General features: G+C 36.0%; 1 protein-coding gene and 1 long non-coding RNA gene across 40 annotated transcripts in view; one reads left to right on the forward strand and one right to left on the reverse strand.

Moving 5' to 3' along the window:
• The window catches only part of LOC135111973 (circumsporozoite protein-like), a 184,500-nt gene that overhangs the window by 37,636 nt on the left and 121,796 nt on the right, over window positions 1-25,068 (forward strand). For 26 of the 39 annotated variants that reach the window (XM_064025677.1, XM_064025694.1, XM_064025693.1 and 23 more), the window contains one exon: window positions 5,051-5,104. The exons of the other annotated variants lie outside the window; for them this stretch is intronic. In XM_064025677.1, coding sequence (XP_063881747.1) covers window positions 5,051-5,104 — 54 coding nt within the window. The remainder of the gene's footprint in view (window positions 1-5,050; window positions 5,105-25,068) is intronic. 39 annotated transcript variants of the gene reach the window in all.
• On the reverse strand, window positions 19,349-23,294 carry LOC135112452 (uncharacterized). Its single transcript, XR_010274394.1, has 4 exons — window positions 21,931-23,294; window positions 20,321-20,489; window positions 19,976-20,120; window positions 19,349-19,508 (listed from the first exon to the last, which is right to left on the reverse strand). It is a non-coding gene; the product is annotated as an uncharacterized LOC135112452 (long non-coding RNA).

Raw genomic sequence — 25,068 nt, forward strand, 5'->3', positions numbered from 1 at the left:
GAAAGTAACTGATCTGTATGACTGTATAAAGAACTTTTCAGCCAATGATTGTACAGTATCTCCGAAAACTATCTTTAAAGTGTGGCGCGAACTGTGGCATAATGAACAATACAAAACCCGCTGCCTGATCACGTTTTGTGTCGGTAAGGTTGGTATGCATGGCTTGACGTGATGCTAAGATACCTCTATTTGTTAGGTCATATGTAATATATGGAAACTATCCTTAGTGTGCAGGGCTACTCATTGTCACTGGCGTTATCACCAAACGTGTCAAATAACATGGTTCATTGTGCCAGAATGTAGACGTCTTATTTTTATAGAAAATTTGGTAGGTACTCTACAATATCTACTTGGAGAGAGAAAGGGACAGATACTGTCAAAACATCCATCCCACCACACTCTCAGCTCCTGTTAATGCTTTGCCACCTTGAGCAGCAGCCACGCAGATTTACAGATTGCTGGAAAAAAAAAAAAAAAACATAGAAATAAAATAGGTATTTGTGGTAGATGTACCTTTGTTATTCCTTCTTTAGTGCAGAGGTCGCGTGTAGTGACTGTAGTCTCCTGAGTGCCCTAAACAAGATCCTAGCTATAAATAATTTGGTAAAGCTGACGGAAACAGTCAAGCAGCTTTTGGATAGCAGCAGATAGCAGCTTGGATACTGTGTGTGTTTGTGTGTGTGTGTGTATTTGTCTGTCGGTCAGTCATTGCACGTGCTGATGGCACATTCATTAACAACCAAAGTCTCATTGTCATTAAATATTATTGCAGGGAAGCAGAGCAACATAAAAGCGCTCCCACTGTCTGATGAGGCCGAGTCTTACGACCACAGAATACTTTGAACCTGCTATTCTGTATATTGATAGTTCTGAAGAGAGAGAGAGAGAGAGAGAGAGAGAGAGAGAGAGAGAGAGAGAGAGAGAGAGAGAGAGAGAGAGAGAGAGAGAGAGAGAGACGAAGCTGATATGATAGATCAATTAATATGATTATGAGCATCGGATTTCATGAAGGACGACTAGAGGGCCGGGAGAGGGTAAGGTACTCAATCAAGCCCTTATGTAGGGGAAGTACTGGAGGCTTGGTATAAACTCTATGAAACCAGATGTACTGGAGTTTTCATTACAACTGTTTGATTATTATTATTATTATTATTATTATTATTATTATTATTATTATTATTATTATTATTATCATTATTATTATTATTATTATTATTATTATTATTATTATTATTATTATCATTATTGTTATTATTATTATTATTATTATTATTATTATTACTATTATTATTATATCAGGTTTCATTACAAACCTTAACAGTCAAGGCATTTAATAGTCATTCCTATGCAGAGATAAATGATGAGAGAGAGAGAGAGAGAGAGAGAGAGAGAGAGAGAGAGAGAGAGAGAGAGAGAGAGAGAGAGAGAGATTCAGATTTCAGATTCAGATTCTTTATTATTCCATGAGACATGGTTATTCTTACAGATTGGTTAACATAGGTAGTCATGTTTAATATATAATAGCAAATAAAATACACACACACACACACACACACACACACACACACACACACACACACACACACACACACACACACACACACACACACACACACACACACAATAAAAAGTAGATTGACTCAAAATTTCTTTGCTACTCTGTATTAAACATTTAGTAAACGTCATTTAAAATAATTGTGCTATGATAACATTGACTAATAATTATTTAAAAGAATTTCGCTAAGTCTAGACTTAAAAGCATAAAGGCTTTCAGAATTGATCACATTGGTGGGCAGTGTATTCCATAACTTTGGTCCAAGTATCGTAATGGCTCTGGCACCAGAGTCTGTTCTAGCTCTACCCACATAAAGGTTATTGAGCTGTCTTGTGTTGCTTGTGGTGTGTTCTCTAACTGTGGGAAATTTGAGGTACCAGTCTGGATAACAGTTATTGACAGCCTTATAAACAGTTGTACATTTATCAAAGGTGTGCTTCTCTTTGATTTTCAACCACTTTAACTCTTTTATGAAGGGGGTTACATGATCATACTTTCTGGTACACCCAACAGCTACTTTAGCTGCAAAATTTTGCAATTTCTGGACATTGTGCAGCAAAGTTTCATTAGTTGTACCCCATATTACAATACAGTAATTTATTAAACTGAGAACTAGTGACTGTACTACAAGTATTCTTGTTGATTTATCAAAGTTCTGGCTTATTCTATTAATGAACATTAATGCACCCATGACTTTCTTTGTTAATTCACCAATATGTACATCAAAAAGCATGTATTTATCAATGAAAACACCAAGATTTTTAACATGAGAGCTTGGGTAAATGAAGTCTCCATCACAGTCTATTATGGTGTTCGGAGGAATCTGTGATAAAAGTTGTCTGTTACCAATGAAGATACATTGTGTTTTCTTTAAATTTAACATCAGCCCGTTTCTAAGAAAATACTGTTTTACATTCCGCAGAGTTTCTTCCGTTCTAGAGATGAGAGCTACAAGGTTATTTGGAGTGTCGGCGTGGAGAAACTGAGTGTCATCAGCATACTGTGTTAGACAACATTCGTTGATACTCTCATTAAGGTCATTTACATAAATCGAAAATAAAACGGGTCCGAGAATTGAACCTTGTGGGACTCCATAAGCTACGTTAAGTTTATTAGATACTGTGCTATTGAGACGGACAGACTGAGCTCTGTTTTCAATGTAACTTTTAAACCAGAAGATGTCCATTTTTATTGCAGAACATTTTTTTAAAAGGATCTCATGACTGACATTGTCAAAAGCTTTAGAGAGGTCACACAAGGTTAACAATGTAATTTTCTTAGAGTCCATATTGCTATATATTTTGTTTGAGATAACAGTAAGTGCAGTCTCTGTTGACAGTTTTGGACGAAAGCCATGTTGGGTGTTAGACAATGATTGACTAAATTCCAAGAAATACATAAGTTGATTAGTGACAACTTTTTCTAATAGTTTTGATATGATAGGTAATAGAGAGATGGGTCGAAAATTATTTGGATCATTAACATCACCAGTTTTGAGGCTTGGTACAACTAGTGCGTGTTTCCAGGATGTAGGAAAGATGCCTGTTACAATTGAAGTATTGATGATACACGTCAAATAAAAAGCTATAACATAGAGTGCATCCTTAATAAATCTCATTGAAATGCCATCCGAACCTACAGAACTAGTTTCTTTTAGGTTTTTAATAGTGAGGATAACAGTTTCAACACTTACAGGTTGAGGTCTAAAAAGATCATCGTCACCTAAAGCTACATTAAAATTATTTGCATCAGATATATTTCAGAGAGAGAGAGAGAGAGAGACGTACATAGAAAGTATATTTGCATAAAAAGTCGGTAAGTGGCTTAAATATTCTGAGGGCTTGCTAGTCTCAAATGTGAGTAACAAATAAAAAGGCTCGTCAGCTTGGTGTTCATTAGCATGCCTTCTTCAGACGTGTGATTACTCATGTGCTCACACGACGGGAGATTGAATTACACATAGTAAATGCTTTCAATGGGGATATTTATTTATATATTTGTTTATTAGCTGGTCTTTAGATGAGAGAGAGAGAGAGAGAGAGAGAGAGAGAGAGAGAGAGAGAGAGAGAGAGAGAGAGAGAGATTAGTAATTGGTCAGGAGAATATCTGCAATTTTTTTCTTTTATAATGCAAAGCTTTTTAGAATATCAAAGCATTCATTAATTAACCTACACTCTTTTCAGTTACACTTTTTCATATAAATTGTTTTTGCTTTCAAGACAGCAATGGTGATAGAATCTAAGCAGATGCTGTCATGTTTGTTGTTTTGCTGTTAAAGTTTTTTTCTATATATATGTATAGTGTTGAAGTAGCAAAGGCATCGTAGAAAACACTAACATCTTGAGATCCATCAATATGTTTTCAGGGAAAATATGAGAAAATTGTGTGAGTCTTGCCGTGGTAGGAAAGATAGCCTCCTGTGGGACCTTATCAAAAGAGTGTCTGGCATTGGTTTGGTAAGCAGTGGGACAAAAAAAAATTAGGATGCCTTTGGTAATGCATATATAGGAATGTTATTGCCAGCAAAACACTACCTTGGCTTTGCAGTGAAGCTTTTCTATTCAGATGACTGCAGGAACTGAAATATGTAGACACAACTATACTAGGCAGGTCCAGTGAAAGGTATCACACTAAATGTATTGCATCATCCAGACGAGTTAGCAGCACAAGCATGAAGTAGGGTGGATCTCACAGGTGTTCACTTTTGTTGAGATCCTTACCAAGAAGCAGTGACATCCAGAACCAACAGCAACTATGATATCTTTGTTGTCTCTGGAGCCCTTGTTATTGTTGTTGTTTTGTTGTTTAAGACATTATAGGTAACATGCTGTGTCCTCGCAGTAACCACACGAAAAGGCAGGTATCTAACTAGGAGTGGTCAGAGAGTGTTTGTTGTTGTTGTTATCAGAACCACAAACGGAGGAAGGCGGATGTGTTGTATTACTGAACAATAATAAAAATGAAGAATAGATGAGTCAGGCCACCTTGGCAGAGATACTCAAAAGGGACTTTCATGTTTTGTGCCGTGAATACTTTTTATGGCTAGACTGAAGTGGTACTTATTATTTTATAAGTGTATCCTTGCTGTTTTTTTTAAGGTTTGTACTGCTGAATGTTGGGAAGCTTTGCATTTATTATTTTTTGCTTCTTTTTATTTTGTTATTTAATCTTGTTATATATGTAATGGTGTTTGTTCGTTTTATTTTGTTGTAGCTGTTGTGCATATTTAACATTTTTAGCGTTTCAAGTGTGTTCTGTTTTCAGTGTTGTTTTCCATGTATCCATGTGTTCTTGCATGGAGGAATCTGACATGTTTTATTGATGACATTTCGTGTTTTTCTTCAGTATTTATTCTTTCCTTTTTTGTTCATGTGTATATTGTAACTCATGCAGTAAAGGATTTGTGGTGGTTCTGTTCATGTTGGTTCATTTTTAGCTCTTTTTAGAATAGTCAAGCTGCATCACTTTTTTATGTGGATGTTTTGATATTTTCAGGAAAGGATGGCAGGTGGTGCCGCGATGAACACTCCCAACACATGCAGGAGGAAAGTGAGTACCTGCTTCATTACATCATGTGCACTCTGTTTTGGAACTCGCTGTTAAACTTTTTTTTTTCCATGTCAAGTGAAACCTGTCACTGTTGCCAGCCTTTCTCCTGTCAGTTTCCTATGAATCTATGAAGGAAAGAAAAGATGTGCTTCCATGGTATCGTGTCAGTAGTATTATCCATTGAAGGATTAGTTTAAATATTTTTCCAAAGCGTTGTTTTGCCTCCCATTTTTGTGCCTTCCTAGGGTATATATATGAAAGAAGAAAGAATGTAAATTTAGTCTATAATGTTCATTGCAACATCTTACAGGAAAAAAAGTCTTTTGTGGATTAACCGAGAATCTTTTTCTAAACTATAATTTTTGTATTCCAGTCTTCATGTGCTTATTTTAGTTTATGCATAGAAAAAAAAGAAGGATACAAAATCATATATTTTCTATAATGGTGTCATCTTGTTGGTATAAATATTTACTTGGAGATTCAGTTGAAACCTAACAATTAGCTGTCAATTTTGCATTCTTTTTTTTTTCGTATATATATATATATATATATATATATATCTTTTTTATATACGAATATGTGAATGAAGAAAGGAAAAATGCAATTACAAAAAACTTTACACAATAACAGGAATATTCACTTGAGTACTTTTTAGGTAAATATCAGATCTTCTAATTTATCTGTTTATTTATCTTTTACTGCATTTTACGGTTATGTAGATTAATAATATTTTGCATGTTATGATAAAGTGTCCTTGGAAACTATTACTGTAACAATCTATATTTAGTGTGAGTTTGATTTCCACATAAAAAAGGAAAAAAAATTTCCTTATCTGGAGAAAATATATTTACATTTTCTTTGTTCAATTGGTATTGATATTATTTTTAACTGATTTCCCAGGAAGCGTTACCACCATAATATTTGCGGCCTAACCTAAGGTAACTTTTTATCGTCATAACCTTTGTTGCAGCTTTATTAAGTAAAATCAGAGTTAAACTTGTATAGTTCTATGAAGTGTCCTTATTTGTCTCTGTGTATGTTGATTATCACCTTGAAAAGTCAAGGTGACGTGGGCCTTGATGACAAGAGCTGGCCCACACTATTTGTCTCCCTTTTTTTAGAGGCTCGTCATTGTAGATTTCTGAAAATATTAATTTCATCACGTTTTTTTTTTTTTCTTGTCAGCGAATGAAAGAAAATTTATAGTTTTCTTTATCATTTAGTAAAGTATTAAATATCTTTTGAGGGATTATTCCCCTAGTAGAGTGAGGGGTTTATATTATTGTTACCACACATCTCTACACCTCACTGCCCCCGCCTGGCCCTGGAGGGCGCAACAATGATTTGGCCAGGACCACCTTTTGGTGTCCGCACATAAAAATTTTGATTTCAGTTTCAGAAACATTTTTTGGTTGGTAACTTTTGAAGGCGTATCTTATTTTATGTAATTTCTTCGTCAGACTCACCTTTGCTGTATTTTGCATATTTCAATTTATAGGCATGTGGGCGAAGATTTCTGTCTCGCAACTCTTGCAACTATCACCTCATCACTATAGATTGAGCTCTAGCGCGAAAGTGCGTGAATTATTTGCCATAACTCACTTCTTATATGGGATAGCTAGTCTTGGTTGGCACCATCAGACTCAGCAGTGACTGTAGAACAGAGATGTGTTGTAAAGAACTTGACAAAACAAAAAAGAAAATGATGAGTTGAACTGTGAAGATGTTAAAAAAAAAATGTTCATAACATGTTTTACTTATGCCTGCTATTTTCAAATGTTAATCATTGAATTGAATGCAGATAGCAAAACAGAGTCAATATGGGTAGATATTAAGGAATGATCACAGTCAGTAGTAATGGGAGTAGTGTACAAGCCACCGAACAGTACAAGAGAAATTAACACCTCACTGTGGCAGGAATTAAATAGAGCAGGAAGGTACAGTCAGGTATTTGTGGTAGGAGACTTTAATTTTAGGAATATCGACTGGAGCCTGATGGTGGATAACATGGAAGTAGAAGAATTTCTGAAGGTAATTCAGGAAAATTTTTTTAAATACAGTAAAATCCCTCTTATCCGGCATCAACAGGACCGCCGACATGCCGGATACTTGAATAGAAGTGAAATTATGTCCACAGTCACCACCCTACACTCACGCATCTTACCATAACAAAGATCAGCTGATCGCTGTGCCGCGCGTCGCCACCCGTACTGTCACCTCACACTCACCAACACACATTGTGATTGTAATTGTGACTCCTTCTGATCTTTTCAAGCTGAACCACTCGTATAACACTTTGTCCATCATTTCACCACGATGATACTGCAGTGTGTGACGATTTTCCGCTGCCTTTGGGGTGTCGGTAGCTTTCATGTAATCCCACAACTTTTTCGTTTGGGATTTAATGTCATAAATAGTTGATGAGCCCACACCATATTCCACCATTAGTTGCTGTCTGCTTTCATCTCTCTCTAATTGTTGACAAATGTCTACCTTCTGCTTAAGTGCAAGCACAACACGCTTCCTCTTTTCTAGAACTTTAGGCATAATGAAGGTGTCAGGCGATAAACAGTGCACACGCGGGACTGAGTCACTGAGTAAACAGTGCAGTGGGCCGCGGGTGGCGCGAAGCAGTGCGCTCTGGTGGCGAGGGGACAAAGTATGCCTTGCACGGGAATTTTAATCAATTTTATGAGTACACATTGATTTTTTATTGATTTTAAGGTTCGGGGAAAAATGTGCCGGATACTTGAAGCTGCCGGATGCTCGAATGCTGGATGAGAGGGATTTTAATGTAGGTAATCATAGAACCCACAAGGGAGAACAGTATTCTAGATATAATTCTTACTAACAGGGAGGAAGCAGTCATATAGGTAGAGGTTGGGGACAGCTAGGTGATAGTGATCATTGGGAAATTAGGTACAAATTAAAATGGAAGAAACTTTTAGAAGCAAAAATACCTCCAAGGAGTTGACTGGCAACGGATGCAGGGTGAGGTCAGGTCAGGAACAGAGTTGAGAGAGATAAGGAAGGATGAGAGAGGTGAGGTGAGGTGTGAAGGTGAATGACAAGAGAAGGGAAGATTTGTCTGTAAGGGGTGGAGGAGAGAGAGATGGGGAGATAGGTATGAGTATGTTGGAGGGTCAAGTCATGCTGAAATGGGAGAGATGAGGTCGAGAAGAGTAGATGAAGAAGTGGAGAGGATGGAACTGGCCGAGATGGGGGGATTAGGTGAAGTAAATGTAGATGAGTTGCATAAATATTTCATAGATAAATTCCATACATGTCAGTTAGCAAACATCCCGTATAGAGCAATAAGATCACAGAAAAATAACCCTAAATGGATGACTGCTAGGTTAAAACATCATATAGGGCAGAAGAGAAGTATATATAAGAGATTAAGGGCAGGTGAAGATGTTTTAAGGTCATAATATAATGAATTAGTTGAAACAATCAGGAGGTCAACAAGGGTAATTATGAATTAAAGGTAGCCAGCCAGGCAAAGACGGACCCCAAGGGATTTTATCAGGTATACGGGAAGAAATTAATAAGGATACTATAGGTCTATTAAAGGCAGCAGATGGGGAGCTGCTTAGTTCTGGGAGGAGTTTAGTAAAATTCTGAATGAGTATTTTTTAACTGTCTTCACCCAGGAAAACATGCAGGATATGCCAAATAGTGAACAGATGTTTAGAGCAGATGAGAATGAGAAGCTAGCAGATATTTCCATAACTAAGGAGATCATGGAACAGAAGATAGATAGGCTAAAAAAGTTCAAGGCACCAGGACCAGATGAAATATATCCCAGAGTACTTAAGAAATGCAAAGAGGTTATTAGTGAGCTGTTAGTCTCTCTCTTTAGGAAATCATTTGAGTCAGGTGAGGTACCAGTAATGTGGAGGTAGGCTAATGTAGTACCCTTCTTTAAAGGGTACTACATCTAATTATAGACCTGTCAGCTTAACTCCAGTTGTGAGTAAAATATTGGAGTCAATAATAGCGAGGAACATTAGGGAGCATTTAGACAAACATAACTTGATAAATCAGTCACAGCATGAATTCACAAAGGAGAAGTCTTGCCTGATGAACTTGTTAAGTTTTTACAGTAAAGTGTACGAGGCAGTAGATAATGGTGATAGTTATGATATCTTATATCTGGACTTTAGTAAAGCTTCTGACAAGGTACCCCCATCAGAGGCTCCTGAGAAAGGTTAGGGCACACGGGATAGATGGGAAGGTGTTAGGATGTATAAGGTCATGGCTAAGCGACAGGTGACAAAGAGTTGTAATAAACGGCTCTAAATCTAGGTGGTGCCTTGTAATTAGTGGGGTGCTACAGGGATCAGTATTAGGGTCATTGTTGTTTTTAATATATATCAATGACTTGGATATTGGAATTAGTAGTGATGTTAGTAAATTTGCAGATGACACAAAGATAGATTAATTAGGTCAGAATCGGATGGCATCACCTTGCAGGCAGATTTAGAGAAGATGAATGAATGGACGGACAGATGGCAAATGCAGTTTAATATCAACAAATGCAAAGTACTTAGGGTAGGTAGAGGAAACCCACACAGTAGATACACAATGTTTTAAACAACGAAACTCTGGTAGGTACAGGGTACGAGAAAGATTTAGGAATTATAGTTAGTTCTGAACTCTGTCTAGGAAAGCAATGCATAGAGGCCAGAAACGGCAAATAGTGTATTAGAATTCATTTTTAGGAGTGATAAAAGAAGATGGCCTGAAGTAATATTAAAGTTATATTTGGTGCTGGTCAGATCTCGTCAAGGCTACATTGTGCAGTTTTGGTCCCCACATTACAGGAAAGATATAGGTCTATTAGAATCAGTACAGAGGAGAATGACTTAAAGGATACAGGGGATGAGGAGCATTCCTTATGAGGCAAGATTAAAGCTGTTAAATTTGCATTCTTTAGAGAGATGTAGGCGAAGTGGGGACCTGATTGAAGTCTTTAAGTGGTATAAGGGTTATAACAAGGTGTATGTAAGCAAAATTCTTAGGATCAATAACCAGGATAGAACAAGTAATAACGGGTTCAAGCTTGAAAATTTTTCTAAAAAAGGTTCTCAAATAGAGTGGGAGATGAGTGGAATGGACTCAGTAATCTTGTTGTTTGTACTAAGACATTAGGGAGCTTTAAGAGAAGATTAGACAAGTTTATGAATGGGGATGATAGGTGGAAATAGATAGGTATATTTCATACAAGGACTGCCACGTGTAAGCCTGGCCACTTCATGTGGTGTTCCTTATTTCTTATGTTCTTATGTTCTTATGTACTGAAATATATTATTACTTTAAGTGAAAAAACTCTCGGGAATAGAATAGCTTGATCAGAATGCAGATAAAGCTCAACATATTGAAAACACAGAGTCATTTATAGCATTGTGTCACTCACTGCAACCTGCACAGCGGCTCGACACTATGCGTGGCACGTGCAGCCGGGCTTCGTTTGACAACGTCTGTGACGCATCCAAAAATTAGAACCAGCCGCTGGAGGAAGGTCTTTTAAGTTGTTAAGCAACTTAAAACACCTATTACCTAGTTATCTATTTTTTGTGAAGTCAAACTTCCTATTGTCATTTTAAAAAAAAATCAAACTTTTGTCTCCAAATAATCTTGCGCATTTCATCGCATGCATTGTTATTATTTATTTATTTTCTTCTCATGCAAAACCTCACTTTGTATGATCTTTAAGTTCTCTTCACTATATTATCTTAGGTATATTATTCCATTCAAAAATTGCAATTGATGCATAATTTATATACTATACAAAAATATTAAATTAATAAATTATCAAAAATAAAAAACACAAACACTAATTTGATAATGTAATTACATATTCATATTTGCGTCCTCTTTTATAAATCATCCACAGTAATGTTTTTCTTGGTGCCTCATCCTCTCAGAATCCTCGCACTCACATCACACTCTCATCGTGCTTACCTCTCTGCATCTCAAACACATTCCTTGCAAGGTTAGCATTCCTGTGAAGGTTATGCATGTCCATGTACGCCTGTATGTACGTATCTGTGTATTGTTGCTGCTATTCATTGTCGTCTTGTTCTTGTTCTTCTCGACATTCTTCTTCTTTGTGTTGTTGTTCATGTTGCTAATTTGTTGTTGTTGCTCCTGCAGTTTTTTCTCTATGCTGGTGTAATCTGGTATGTTTTCTTTCTTTTATTTGATATTCATGAACAATATTTTGATTTCATTAGAAGTAAAAATGCAACTTTTTTTTTCATATCACAGTAATGCCTTATATTTTCTTTTGCTCTCTCTCTCTCTCTCTCTCTCTCTCTCTCTCTCTCTCTCTCTCTCTCTCTCTCTCTCTCTCTCTCTCTCTCTCTCTCTCTCTCTCTCTCTCTCTCTCTCTCTCTCTCTCTCTCTCTCTCTCTCTCCTCTCTCTCTCTCTCTCTCTCTCTCTCTCTCTCTCTCTCTGATGATCTCTCTTGATGATCAAATAAAAGAAAGAATACATACCAGATTACACCAGCGTAGAGAAAAAACTGCAGGAGCAACAACAACAAATTAGCAACATGAACAACAACACAAAGAAGAAAAATGAGGAGAAGAACAAGAATAAGAAGAATAAGAAGAGCAGCAACAGTAACTGCAATAACAACAACAATAGCATCATCAACAACAATAACAACAAAGGGAATAAATCTCTTTGTATCCAACAGGAGCAGAAAACATCATGGCTTTACCATCCAAGAGGTCTGGATGTCTCAAGTTACATAAATATTAATATAAAAGAAACATTTTTTTAGAGAAATAGTAAATATAAGCAATTATTCATACAATAAACACAAAAATGGAAATTAATGATTCAAAGTAAATATTATGAAGAGATTAGATAAAAATACAAACAGATGTAGGAGAGAAATTTTAACAACAAAAGCAAAAAATAAGCAATTCAGTTAAGCATAACAAAATAATCAAAGTGTCAGCAAATAAAGAGAGATGTAAATAATAAAGGGGAAATATAAGCATACATTATTATTACTATCATTTTTTTAGTTAACAGTTTTATACAGGAACATCATATCATTTGTGAGAGAGAGAGAGAGAGAGAGAGAGAGAGAGAGAGAGAGAGAGAGAGAGAGAGAGAGAGAGAGAGAGAGAGAGAGAGAGAGAGAGAGAGAGCATCACAGTGTTCATTCACCTTGCATATTAATGAAGAGCTCAAGGGCATGATGGTGGATTACAGGGAGAGAAGTGAGGGAGAACAAGGGTGAGAGGAGAGAGAGAAGAGGAGAGAGAGAAGAGGAGAGAGAGGGAGAGGCAGGCTGAGGACAGAGTGAATGCAGGGTGTGGAGAGATGGGGAAGAGTAAGTGAGAAATAAGGTGAGAGCAGCATACATGAGAGAGAGAGAGAGAGAGAGAGAGAGAGAGAGAGAGAGAGAGAGAGAGAGAGAGAGAGAGAGAGAGAGAGAGAGAGGCAGGGGGTGATGGTTACTATGAAGACAACAGAAAAAGAATGAATGAAAAAATAGAGTGAGGAAAGAGTGAGGGAAGGTGAGAGGAACATCAAGGTGTAGAGACAAAGGGTGAGGGAAGGCACGGGAGATCAGGAAGACTGATGCAAATGAAAAACAGGAAAGGAAAAGTAAAAAGAGGGAGGTAAGACTCTTGTTTAAGTCATGCTGATACAGTTTGGTCTGGCTGGACAAAGCCTGTGATAACTTGTACTGTACAGAAAATGAACGAGTCAGGCATGACTTTTCCTCCTTTATTTCAACTAGACGGCACCACTGCTATCACATCTATTTCTAAAGCTGAACTCTTCATCCAGACCTTTACTAAAAACTCTACCTTGGACGATTCTGGACTTGTTCCTCGCTCTCCTCCACCCTCTGACTACTTCATTCTACCTGTTAAAATTCTTCACAATGATGTTTTCCATGCCCTCACTGGCCTAACCCTGGGAAGGCTTATGGACTTGATGGGGTCCCTCCTATTGTTCTCCAAAACTGTGCCTCTGTGCACAGTTTCACCTTACCTAGTCAAACTCTTTTAGCTCTGTCTGTCAACATCTACTTTTCCTTCTTGTTGGAAGTTCGCCTATATTCAGCCTGTTCTTAAAAAGGGTGACTGTTCTAATCCCACAAACTACCGTCCTATTGCTTTAATTTCCTGCCTATCTAAGATTTTTTAATCTATCCTCAACAGGAAGATTCTTAAACATCTATCACTTCACAACCTTCTTTCTGATCACCAGTATGGATTCCGTCAAAGCCACTCTACTGGTGATCTTTTAGCTTTCCTTACTGAGTGGTGGTCATCCTCTTTTAGAGATTTTGGTAAAACTTTTGCTGTTGCCTTGGAGATATCAAAAGCTTTTGACAGAGTCTGGCACAAACCCTTGATTTCCAAACTACTGTCCTACAGCTTCTATCCTTCTCTCTGCAATTTAATATCAATAAATGCAAAGTACTTAGCGTAGGTAGAGGAAAGCCACACTGTAGGTACACATTAAACAACCAAACTCTGGTAGATACAGGGTATGAGAAAGATTTAGGAGTTGTAGTTAGCTCTGAACTCCATCTAGGAAAACAATGCATAGAAACCAGAAACAGGCCAAATAGGGTACTAGGATTCATTTTTAGGAGTGTTAAAAGTAGAAGGCCAGAAGTAATATTAAAGTTATACTTGGCGCTGGTCAGACCTCATCTAGACTACGCTATGCAGTTCTGATCCCCACATTACAGGAAAGATATAGGTCTATTAGAATCAGTGCAGAGGAGAATGACTAAAAGAATACAGGGGATGAGGAGTATTCCTTACTAGGCGAGATTGAAGTTGTTAAATTTGCATTCTTTAAAGAAATGTAGGTTAAGAGGGGACCTGATAGAAGTCTTTAAGTGGTATAAGAGTTATAACAAGGGGGATGTAAGCAAAATTCTTTAGATCAGCAACAAGGGGAGAACAAGAAATAACAGGTTCAAGCTTGAAAAATTTAGGTTTAGGAAGGAGACAGGAAAAAATTGGTTCTCAAATAGAGTGATAGATGAGTGGAATGTACTCAGTAATCATATTGTTAGTGCTAGGACATCAGAGAGCATTAAGACAGGATTAGACAGGTATCTGGATGGGGATAATAGATGAAAATAGGTAGGTATATTTCATACAGGGATTGCCATGTGTAAGCCTGGTCGCTTCTTGCAACTTCCCTTATTTCTTATGTTCTTATGTTCTCTGTAACTTCATCATCACCTGTTATTGTTCAGTGCCTTGAAAATTCAATTCCTCCATCTATCAACTCGACACAACCTTCCAGACAACTATCCCCTCTTCTTCAATGACACTCAACAGTCCCCCTCTTCTACACTGAACATCCTCGGTCTGTCTTTTACTTATAATCTGAACTGGAAACTTCACATCTCATCTCTAGCTAAAACAGCTTGAATGAAGTTAGTTGTTCTGAGATGTTTCTGCCAGTTTTTCTCACCCCCTCCAGCTGCTAATTGTACAAGGGCCTTATCCGTCCATGTATGGAGTATGCTTCACATGTCTGGGGGGGTTCCACTCATACCGCTCTTCTAGATAGGATGGAATCAAAAACTTTTCTTCTCATCAACTCCTCTCCTCTAACTGACTGTCTTTAGCCTTTCTCTCATCACCACAATGTTGCATCTCTAGCTGTCTTCCACCGCTATTTTCATGCTAACTGCTCTTCTGATTTTGGTAACTGCATGCCTCCCTCCTCCCATGGCCTCACTGCACAAGACTTTCTTTCTCTCACCCCTATTCTGTCCACTTCTCTAATGCAAGAGTTAACCAGTATTCTCAATCATTCATCTCTTTCTCTGGTAAACTCTGGAACACCCTGCCTACTTCTGTATTTCCACCTTCCTATGACTTGAATTTCTTCAAGAGGAAGGTTTCAAGACACTTATCCTTCAAATTTTTACTACTGCTTTTAGACCCTTTTCTGGGACTGGGATCTCAGTTTTTTTTTTTTTTTCTTGCCCTTGGGCAGTGTCCCTCCTACATTAGAAAAAAAAACAATATGATATAGAACTAAATTATGATATATATATATATATATATATATATATATATATATATATATATATATATATATATATATATATATATATATATATATATATATATATATATATATATATATATAACCCACTTAGGCTTTTTTTTATGCCAACCCTGAGTCAGGATGATCACCATGACCAGAATTATTTTTAGTTGGTGTTGACTGTTGTGCCACTACACTTATTGAACACCATTTGCTCCTATCGAAGAAAACTTAATATAAGATTATCGATTATGAACTGATGCAAAGAGTTTTCTTTTCTAACTTGCCTCGATATATAGAATTGTTAAAATTTTCTAAAGTTACAAAATTTACTGAGGCCTGTAAGATTTTCAACTCTTTTGGGGGGATATTTAAAAATTCTAACATAGATACGTTGAAATGTAATGTATTGACAATTTTTTTCAAGTCACATAAATTTTTTTCAAGTCACATATTTTAAGAGTTTCAACATACGTTAAAGTGAAATATACCTGTCATTTGGTTACTTTATGCAACAAACAATTGTAATAAAAAAAATCAAACTGGCATCATCCAACTAGGTTGACTTTAGAAAACAGATTGAGAAGAATTTATGAGTAAATGCCTTTGGTTGATTGACAGTCATTGACCTCTCATTAATTACAAGGAAGGGAATGATTCTTTTTTTTATTTTACTGATCATGGTGAGTGATAATAGAAAAGTTTGGCTTAATATAAATGTATTCATGTGTTTTCTCGTTGCCATGATAAGTTAATTTGTTAATTGCTTCAGTCTCTCTCTCTCTCTCTCTCTCTCTCTCTCTCTCTCTCTCTCTCTCTCTCTCTCTCTCTCTCTCTCTCTCTCTCTCTCTCTCTCTCTCTCTCTCTCTCTCTCTCTCTCTCTCTCTCTCTCTCTCTCTCTCTCTCAAAATTCCATCATATTCATCACTTTATTGCTGCTCCCTCCATCTTACTTAGAGGGCGCAGGGTGAGGTGGCGAGCAGGGCGCCAGAGAGCAAAGAAAGATATGAAGACAGGAAATTAGGTTTGGAAAAGACAGTGGTGGGTCGGCGAGCGGCGGGTTATGCGGCGATGTGAAGGGAAGAGCCGTGTGTGGAAGGCGTCAGTGAGGAGGCTACTTGGCCGCTCGTAATTTAAGTCTGAGTTGTGAGAAGCAGTGAACTGAGAAATAGGAGCAGTGTAGGGAGGAGTGAATGAATAATTCAAGATGCACAGTAAGGAAAGGGGAAGAATGTGTAGGGCTAGAAGGGGAAGAAGGAAGAGGCTTAGATTAAAGAGTAAAGATGAGGCATCTTCTTTTCATTATTTATGGATTATCGCTGTTATGGCGAGTAAAAAGAAAATATATAGGAAATAACTTATTGGTGATCAGTAACATTAGTAACACGTTTACTTAAATTAAACCACCACATGCTTCTTTCTTTTATATTGGCATCTGTTGAGGGTGGTTAGGAGCGATCACACTTCAGTCTGGGAGGCGAGGAGCCAGCATTTTTACCTAACTTATAGCCCCTCTTTGTTGTAAGGTGCCTGGAGACGCAAATTGCATAAACGTACCTTTTTCTTAAACGCTTATAAAATGTACATTGTAAAAAATAATCTATAAATTTTACAGAAAATTCACTGGCAACAAGGCTGCCGAACTTTTTCTCTAAAATTTACAGTTATCTGTAAACAAAAATTTCCATATAAATAACATATTTTCTGTAAATTTTAAATGTTTCTGTATTTTTTTCCTTGTAAATTATCACAGGATTTTTTTGTATACCATTTACAGAAATTACTCATCAAAAAAAGGGGAAAATGTATTTCTCAATTTTAGTCTATCTTACTGGAACAGTACTGGCAAACAGTATTTGTAGTTTACATGAACTTGTGAACAACTTAGCAGTATCAAATTCTTAAGAAATTTGTAGTTAATATCCATAATGTATCAAATTCTTAAGAAATTTCTAGTTAATATCCATATTGTGTACACTTGATGATAGTAGTACAGCACATAGATCCTTCATTATATCAAACTAATCTGGAAAGTCTGGGTTGATAAAAAAAAAAAAAAGATACATCTAATGACTTGTTGGCATATGACCCTTTTTTTTGTATATGCCAAATTTTCTCTGTACATCAGAAAAAAAGTTTGTATACTTGTGTATGTGTACTACTGTATATGCAGTTAAGACAATACAGTACATACATATCAAATTATGACTTTAGATACAAATGGTAGACATTGCAATGCTGCTGCTCTCACTACACATTACTGTTTACAGTTGCCAGCTGATCACACGCCTGAATGCCTGCTGGCCAACTGAACCATGCACCACATATTAATAAAGTGTATTCAGTATACACTGAGCAACAATTCAAAAGGTCGACTGACTGGCAGCCAGGCAGGAGTATATTGTTTCCTCCAGATGGTCAGCATGTAAACAAAAGGCACACTGAGAGCAGTGGGCAAGTGGTATACATAAACTTTTTATGACAAACTGAAAAGTTCGCTGTATGCAGAAAAGAGCAGATATCAGAAGAAACCAGTGTTTGAAAGAGCAAATTTGATATATTGAGGTTATATCCTGAATCAACAGCAATGTTTTAATTACAGCAGTAAAATGCTGTAAACTTTCCAATATCCATCCTAGTTATTATCCAAAGGCCCATCCGGAGACTGCAACATCTGGATAGGGATATAAATGACTGTAAAACATCCGGATAATGACTTACTGTCTGAATAGTGACCCTTACCCTCCAGATAGCAACTCTTACTGTCACGATAGCCAATCAGACACTTGTTTGGATAATGACGAGTCTGGATACCGACAGTCTGGATATTGGAGCGATGGAAATGCGACTATTCAGTACTCGTGACATTTTTTACATTTAATAACAATTTAAGTAAATAAATACTAAAATCATAATTGACTCAGTAGAACATATATTTACTAGGGCACTTTGAGGACTTTTTTTTATGAATATTAAATATTCTTTTCTATATGAACAGATCTTGAGTATATCACACATCTACCTGATTATGTACAAAAATATTTAATTACGTCGGTGGGAAATCACTTCACCTGAACCAAAGTATATGAAAATAAGTTAACTGCTTCCAGTATCTGAAACATTCTTGGGAAAATAAGCAAGGTATTATTTAAACTGTATGTGTTTATGAGAGAAACACAGAAGGAATGCAAGGACTGATATGTGTAAGGAATCTGATAACCAAGCTGAAAAAAAAAAAATAATAATAATAATAAAAAAAAAAGAAAAAAAAAAAACATCCTTTTAGTTAAAGCACAGCATCAGTAATAATAAACATGGGAACTTGAATCCTGTCCTACTGCCCATGGAAAAATTATAAAGGTGAGACAATTCATAGGAGAAAGATTTTATTTAACACAATGTATCCAACAGCACATTGGGTTAGGGCATGGACAACCTACATTTTCCTCATATTCTCATGTAAAAGATGAACTAGATAAGAGGCCTCAAAATAAAAATGAGGTAAAGGGAGAAATTACCTGAGCACATTTTTAAAACTAAACATACATTAGACAAACTTGCAAAAAATATTTCCACAAAACTACACTATACAATTAAATCAATTACTTGACACTTCATCAAAGAGCATTCCTAAAAAATAATAAATAAATAAATAAAAATAACAGTGAATCTAAGCATTTCACTACATCACCAAGCATGGAGAGAACTTTACATAATCATCATCATTACACTTCATTAAAAGAGAATTTAAGAAAAAAAAATCATAATGAACCTAGGCATTTAACTATACATCAACCAGCATGGAGAGAACTTTACATCATCAGCATCATCATCACCATTATAATCATTACATACACAAATAAAAAAAAGCATTCCAGAAAAAATTTGAACCTAGGTATTTAATTTACATCAATCATGGAGAAAACTTGCATTATCATCATCATCACCACCATTATAATCATCATTATACTTGCATGGAGAAAACTTGACATCATCATCATCATCACCTTTATAATCATTACACCATTATTAAGAGCATTCCAGAAAAAAAAAAAAAAAAAAAAAAAAAAAAAAAAAAATATATATATATATATATATATATATATATATATATATATATATATATATATATATATATATATATATATATATATATATATATATATATATATAATGAACCTAGGCATTTAAGTACATCACCTTTACAGCATCACCATTATAATTGTCATTGACACATCATTAAAAAAAGAGCATTATTTAAGTACATCACCAAGACTGGAAGAGAAGTTTTATCCACTTGTGTATCACAATTCTAGTTTCCTCCCCTCTAGTGGCTGACAGCATCTGCAATAGTTAAGATAATGAAAACATGATACAAAAGTTTCATTGTTGTCTTCAGTCTTGAACGCACAATACAAGTACTTCATATAAACAGTAAGGTATATACTACAGGGCAAATTGTTTATTTCTACTGAAGTCAGTGGTAATAAATAAATTAAATAAATGATGGCCCACTAAGTTTCCAAATAGGGATGACCAGCCCCTTTTTTCCAGGCACAAGCACATTAAAGCAATCTAACCGTCATAACACACTCATAGCATCTCTAATAAAATTAGTAATCAAACAAATTAATTATTTGTGAGGTAAAATGAAATGGTAAATAAGACACTGTAATACATGTGACTTCCTGGAAGCTTATTTTTCACTTAACAAAAACCCAATATAAGTGTTCCAAGATTTCTTAAAAGAAAATAATGATGATTAATCTCCATAATGATAAAGCAATGTTTTCATAAGTAATAAACATTACCTGGTGGGATTTAGCTCCTCCAGTCTACATCAGCAATACCATTAATCAGGGACAGGACCTTCGGATGGACTTCAGAGTGCCTTTTGCAATGTTTTTTTTTACTTCTATCTTGCTCCCCCATTTGGGATTGATACCAGCAAAACATCTGTAGTGATGGAAGGTAATGTACTATGGAGGTACACTGGAGGTGTTCTGGACAGATTTATCTATATGTTTATATATATATATATATATATATATATATATATATATATATATATATATATATATATATATATATATATATATATATATATATATATATATATATATATATATATATATATATATATATATATGAATTACCTTTGAATGAACTCGAGTGTTGATGCAGAATCCATGGGGTACCTTATATTAAAGTTGTAATAGGAGGCCAACAGCATAGCTAGGCCAGTGGTAAATGTGGCAATATGCTCAGTGACAACAACACCATCAATTGACAGCATATATCTTGTTGTAGTAAACCTTGATTCTCCTGAAAGTATTAAAAATAAATAAATAAATAAAAATAACATAGCCACCTGGTCAGGATTTCATGACTTGTCTCTAGCATCTTCACCCCTTCCTCACCAATCAATGCTTGTGGCAGAACTGCAGTAGATATTTTACCTCCTCTTCCTAAAGCTTTTTCCACAAAAGACCAGGTAATAATAATGATAACATAATTTTTATGGACCACAAGATACTTCTCTCTCATAATTTTTATAACAAATACCCACACATCCCCTTCCTGTTTATTAAGCACAAAGGAACCAATTAATAACTTTATCAAAGGTAAAATGATAAGAAAATTACAATTATTTACACTGCTCCTGGTTGTAATATTACACCTCCTTTGGTTACATATGTATATAAATGATAAGCTAGTCCCTTCCAAGTCATAAATGTCATTTCTTGTTGTACTGGATACCTCCTAACTTGGTGACAAGTCATCACAGAGGTCTGAATTTGATGAGTAGACCATTTCAGATGGCAAGTCCTTAACTGTTTGATATGTGTGATGCCTACTTAAGTGTGATTTAAATGTGGTTGTCTTTGAGAACATTTTGGAGCACTGATTAAAGGGGCACTGAATCCTGGTGCCATCATCAATGTGCTGTCTCAAATGCTTTAATAAATCCTTCATTTTTATCATAAACTTGTTGGCACAAAAGAGTTTTACACTGTAATTTCAAATGGAGACTTAAGATCAACAATTTTTCTTCACTTTTTGACCTACGTTCTTGATGGTCTTGGTATATATGAGCCTTTAGCCCTGCATATGATGAAAGTGTCCATTTGGAATCCCTTAATGGGCATTTGATAACTCTTCTGTATTGATTTAAATGCAACAGGCAATAATTTACACAATTTTTCACTGACCTTGATACATGATTACAGAGAGGACATGAAGACTCTGAATCCATGACACAAAAGTAATTACTAAAAAATCATTAGTACTTAACTGTGCTTGCCCTTCAGGTATTCAGAGATTATTACAACACTTAAGAAACATACTTTTTTTCTAAAAGTGGTAGTGGACTCATGGAACAAACTCCACTACATTTTCACTCATTCATCAGTCTTCCACTCATCTGTGCCCACCAGCCGGATGTAACAGATTACCACTTAACCTAGGTAATCAACCTAACAAACTAATGAAACTAACCATCATAACCAAACCAAACCAAATTAGACTGACCTAACTAACCTAACCAAGCCAAACCAGCATAATTTAACATAGGTATATAATCAAACTAACCAAACTAAGAGTGCAGATGAGTTTAGTTAATTATTTAATTTACCAATGACTTCCTGCATAAACATAATTTATATTAGGTAGGTAAAAAAAATGTATACATCATGCACAAATAAACACACTTAATAATGACATGGCTTACAAGCTGAGATTAACCAACCATTGAATTGTCACTTACATGCGAGAGAGGAGACCAGGAATGTTGTTGGATGCAAGGCCTTTAGGCCTTAGGACCTTAGGAGGTAGGTAGGTAGAATACTGGCTAGCTGTGCCCTTGGTGATGTTTTTGTTGAGGCTGTATAGTTCAGTCTTAACAACAGCGTCAACTTAGCCTCTAGTGTCCCAGAAGTGCAGTAAGCTGACAGTATCAAGCTTGATGAAAGTACAGGCCTGGGTCTCACTCAGTGCAGGATAAAAAAGGTGTAGCTACTGGTCTCGTACTGGCATTTGGCAGGCACCTCGTATTCATAAACAGAAAAATTGGTGGTTCAACAGTTGGAAATCTCGATGTGCATGTAACTACTCCTATGCTTTTATTATTCTTCTCATCATACTTCCTCAAAATTTCATACTACTAAATATTTCAACTGAGATAACAAAATATATTTCTTACCTTGCATGTCTCCCCAGAGTAGAATATTCCATCTTCTGGTTACTGAAGTTACTAGGTCGAAGTAACCTTGCGTCACCGAAATATTATATAGAACGTTTGAGCTTTTCATTTCATTATGAATAATTTTCATCATCACCTTAAGTGAAAATATTTGTATACGATAAATGCACATCGACATACAAAGGCGCTACATGACAAGTTTTCAGTAACAGTGCCACGTGTCGCAATAAACAATGCACATGACAAATAATATAGAAAAAAAAAAAAAAACATTTAAAGTATGTTTTTAAGGCTATTGGTATAACAGCAATGAATAAGTATTACATTCCAAGTATTTAATGAAGAATAATATTGAAGACAACCGCTTAGCAACGAAGAAAAAATGCAACATTTACAGACACCCTGTTGCTTCGATTTACAGTGTTTATCTGTATTTAATTCTATCTCGATAAAATATTATTTAGATAATATGGAGGCTTATGGTGTCTCGGCACACACTCAACATTGCCTGTTAAATGTTAACAAGGACTGAGCCAAGAAATTCAAGACATCACAACCAAATTGCATGTCACATACAACAGTCGGATTTGTAAACTTTGGTTACAGCTATTTCCTGTCAGTATTTATGGGAAAAATACTGTAAAAACAACAATTATTTTGTACAGTGTAGTAAGAAAGTTCCCTTAAAGACACCTAACGAGTAAGACTTTTGCACACACACACACACACACACACACACACACACACACACACACACACACACACACACACACACACACTATGGCAGCAGCAGGAGCACAAGCAACAGCAGTCCGTACTTTGTTTCGTTATTGGTGAAGAAACACTATTTCTTCTCTTTGTTTTTAGGTTTTAACACGGTCCTCTGATTTTGTGTTTGTGTTGTCGGATGCAGCAGCGACGGGACGTTTTTCTTTCCTCGCAGCCAGATGATGTAGACTGGCTTTTTCCTGCTCCTCCTGACACACTCACAATTTACCGGTGAGTGACGGGGATGGAGCAGTTTTTGTAGTGCAGTGTACGTCCTTCCTTTTTTAGGTTTACATTTAAGTGAAGCCTGTCATGCTTGCCTATGTTATTCCATGTGCATGTAAGGTAAGGCTGCTTGACAAAGTGTCTGACTCACTGCAGACACTTGCTTTATGCTGTACTGTAATAAACAAGTAATTTCTCAATGTAAAGGAAACAGTGAGTCACAAAATTGCCTCTCAATATGATTTGGTAATGAAAAGTAGAATACATGTATGAAGTATGTATGTATGAATGTATGAAGTAAATAGATAATAAATAAGTGAATAAATAAATAAATAAATAAATGGATGAATTAATGCATACCCTAGAGAACATTTCATACCTACTGAGCTTACCATAGCAAATACACTGATATGCTACAAAAAATGCACACAAGTATATGAAGATGGAAAAAAAATGGGGGAAGTTTGTCTTGTTATGTTATTTCTTTGGTTACTGCTCTTCTGAATTTGCCATCAGCATGCGTCTCTCCTTCCCCACGCTGACGCTACGCAAGACTTTCACTTTTATTAGGTTCCCTTTCAGTAGTCCAGGAGTCAAGCATTTTCTTCATTCTTTCATCCCCTTCATTAGTAAACTTTGGAATTCTCTGTCTATTTCTGTTTTTTTTTCCCCTTCCTGTGACTAGTTGTTTTAAGAGTATTGAGGCACTTCCAGAAACATATTTAGATTTTTTATTATTGACTTTCTTTTTATCTTTTCTCTTTTTTTGTCTGTGTGTATGGAAGTGACAACTGAAAAGATATTTTTTTGTTCGTCTGTTTGCCATTCGCCAAGAAGATATGAGAGTGTGAGTATAAGTAGTGGCTATATGCAAATGTTAGACTACCATTTTATACTGACTCTAAATTAAACATGCATTGCATTGTTTAATGCAGTGTTTCAAGTTGAGCCGTCCAATATCTTTTGCATCTAATTGATTTTTGTGTTCGGCTATTTGAATTTTTATTTCCAAATGCAGTTCCATGTTTTTAAGAAGCATAAAGGGTTGGAGAAAAATAAAAGCTTTCCTGAGATGTAATAGGTGTTAATGTTAATAACAGTAGTAGTAGTAGTAGTAGTAGTAGCAGTAGTAGTAGTAGTAGTAGTAGTAGTAGTAGTAGTAGTAGTAGTAATAGTAGTAGTAGTAGTAGTAGTAGTAGTAGTAGTAGTAGTAGTAGTACTAGTAGTAGTAGTAGTAGTAGTAGTAGCAGTAGTAAAGAGCAGGATTATCAGCTGGAGTGACACCAATTCAGTTTTTCTATTAATTATGTTTTCTTACTATTATTCCGCACCTTGTCAATCCACGCAAGGAAAAAAAAAGAAAAGACAAAAAGAACACGTATTTTAAAAAAGTGAGAGGCAAGACCAGCAAGTGAAACACGCCCTGCCTTCTCCATAGACTTCACGTGTTTATTGCCCCGCTACAGTCTTACATCTTACTGATCTGATACAGTCTGATACATCTTACAGATGTAAGATACAGTCTTACGCTGGAGGCGCTTAATGTGGTGCATTTGTATGAAAGAATTTACTTTTTGCCATGAATATCTCTCTCTCTCTCTCTCTCTCTCTCTCTCTCTCTCTCTCTCTCTCTCTCTCTCTCTCTCTCTCTCTCTCTCTCTCTCTCTCTCTCTCTCTCTCTCTCTCTCTCTCTCTCTCTCTCTCTCAGTG

This window comes from Scylla paramamosain, chromosome 23 (genome assembly GCF_035594125.1).
Source record: "Scylla paramamosain isolate STU-SP2022 chromosome 23, ASM3559412v1, whole genome shotgun sequence".
NCBI classification, from domain to species: domain Eukaryota; kingdom Metazoa; phylum Arthropoda; class Malacostraca; order Decapoda; family Portunidae; genus Scylla; species Scylla paramamosain.